The 2,435-nt window shown below is 40.9% G+C and overlaps 1 protein-coding gene across 1 annotated transcript; it reads right to left on the bottom strand.

The window, feature by feature from the left end:
- Positions 1 to 222: 222 nt before the first annotated feature.
- Positions 223 to 1,958, bottom strand: LOC129550582 (obg-like ATPase 1). Its single transcript, XM_055418391.2, has one exon. It carries the CDS (start codon positions 1,822 to 1,824, stop codon positions 634 to 636), a length of 1,191 nt encoding a protein of 396 aa, XP_055274366.2. The 5' UTR covers positions 1,825 to 1,958; the 3' UTR covers positions 223 to 633.
- Positions 1,959 to 2,435: the final 477 nt, after the last annotated feature.

Here is a 2,435-nt window from a genome sequence, read left to right as displayed (position 1 = left end):
CATCCAGCCATCTCATTCTCTGTTGTCCCCTTCTCCTTCTGCCCCTAATTCCTCCCAGCATCAGAGTCTTTTCCAGTGAGTCAACTCGCCGCATGAGGTGGCCAAAGTATTGGAGCTTCATCCTTAGCATCAGTCCTTCCATCTGACCTCTAGAAAATATTAAAAGATTAAAAAACAAAAAATAAATCTTACCCAGTTCTCTCTTTTTTTTTTTTTTTTTGGTTTTGTCAAATGTTTTATTGAGTGTAGACATCTGGAGTACTGTAAAACATGCATTATCTGTAGATTCAAAAAGGAGCAAGCCACATTGTCCTCACTGTCAAATGTGTCAGGCTTGGCATACATGATGGAGATTAATGAAGTATCATGAGAGTAATATGGTTCCTGAAAAGCTTCTACAATTTGGAGTAGGGTCTTAATCACGTGAAAAGCAAAGCTGTTCACATTTAGTGAACTTGCATCTCATTGGAGGTACACAGTATTTTAATTTTAAAACAAATAAAAATAATTGTTTGTAGAAGATTCCCATCACCCCAACTTTACCTGCCCTTTCAGTTTTCAGAAATTTTAATTAAAAAAAAAAAAGTATATGCCTTTTGGAAGTTGTACATTTATCTGAGCAATAGTTAAAATTTATTTCTTCTTCGGTTGCTGAGGTGTATTAAATTTGAAGAAGATAATATCTCCATCTTCAACAATATAATTTCTGCCTTGTTGCCTGTACTTCCCAGCAGCCTTGACTGCATTTTCAGAACCTTCCTCTTTAAAATCTTCGTATTTCATTACTTCAGCCATAATGAATCCTTTTTCAAAATCTGTGTGAATCTTTCCTGCAGCTTGAGGAGCCTTCATCCCTTTCCTGATGGTCCATGCACGCACTTCATCTGGGCCTGCAGTGAAAAAGCATTCTAGTTGGAGTGCTGCAAACCCAGCCTTAATGATCTTTGGCAAAGCGCTTTGTGTCATGTTCGCTTCCAGATACTTCTGTCTCTCCTCAGCACTCAATTCTTGCAACCTGAGTTCCAAGGCCCCACTAAAAGGAATGACCAAGGCACCTGGGTCATACTTGTCCACCCACTCTTTAATTTTTATCAACCATTTGTTTTTCTTTCTAATGTAGTCTTTTTCAGAAAGATTAACCAAGTAGACCATTGGTTTTGAAGTCAGAAATAAATGTATATTCAATACTTCAATCTCTTTGTCATTCCAATCATGATAGAATCGAACAGGTTTCTTTTGATCTATAACCCAGGATTTGACTTTGCACATTATGTCATATTCAGGTTTTAGTTTTTTATCTCCTCCTCTCACAGCCACTTTCTCTAGTTTATCTATAATGGGCCCAGTCATTTCCTCATCTTTAAGCTGAAGCTCTTCATGTATTATTTCTATATCTCGAACAGGATCTACACTTCCTTCAACATGTGTGATATCATCATCTTCAAAAGCACGTGTTAAATGAAAGATTCCATCACAGGCACTAATATGAGATAAAAAGGCATTCCCCAGGCCTTGCCCATTGTGAGCTCCTTTCACAAGGCCAGCAATATCCACTACATTTAGAAAAGCGGGAATTTTGCTTGCTGGTTTGTGGTACTGGCAAAGAAAGTCAAATCTTTCATCAGGCACAGGTACTCTGCTCTCATTCGGATCAATGGTGCAGAATGGGAAGTTTTCTGCTGAAGCTTGACTATTGGTTAGTACATTGAAGAAGGTAGATTTCCCAACATTTGGTAATCCAACAATACCAATTTTCAAAGAGGTTCCAAATCTTCCAATGATTGGGGGTGGTTTAATTCCATCACCTCCCTTTTTGGGGGGCATCGTGCTCTGGGCGCGCGATGACACGGGGTCCCAGCGGCAGCGGGAGACGGGTCCTACCGGCACCGGGAGGCGGGGAGGAAGGAGGAGAGAGCGCAGGCCCGGCCCCTCCGCCGAGCTGCACACACGTCGGCGGCGGCGGCCCCAGTTCTCTCTTTAAACAGTCAAATGCTGCTTTTTCCTAAGGCTCTAGTAAACACTTCCTCCAGTCTCTTTTTCTCAAATAGGTATGTGTTTCCTGAACCAGACAAATGCTGCGCTTATTGGTTGAAACCAATAAAGGCCTGCCCATAAGAAGGACAACTTAGATTATGGGTGAGATCACCTTCCTCAAAAATACATAAAAATTGGGATTAAATTTCAGGGAAGGATAGGGAATTAAATCTGATTGGTCAACAGACTGACTAACCAAAATGTATACCTAATGTGAGGATTCTATTCTAACTGTAAAGTCAGTAGTTCATGTATGGGTAATTAATTGGGGTGGGGGGGGAAGCGATGAAGGGAGACAAATCTCTGGAGATCATCTAGGTGAGAAGGAACTTTGCCGGTGGAAAATGGAGAGGTGGAAGTGGATTCTAGAAACATCTAACAAGTAGAATTTTGGGGGCTTG

This window comes from Moschus berezovskii, chromosome 1, assembly GCF_049115385.1.
Source record: "Moschus berezovskii isolate FMDL1 chromosome 1, NW_MosBer_1.0, whole genome shotgun sequence".
NCBI lineage: Eukaryota > Metazoa > Chordata > Mammalia > Artiodactyla > Moschidae > Moschus > Moschus berezovskii.
This window is presented reverse-complemented; position numbering and strand designations above follow the sequence as displayed.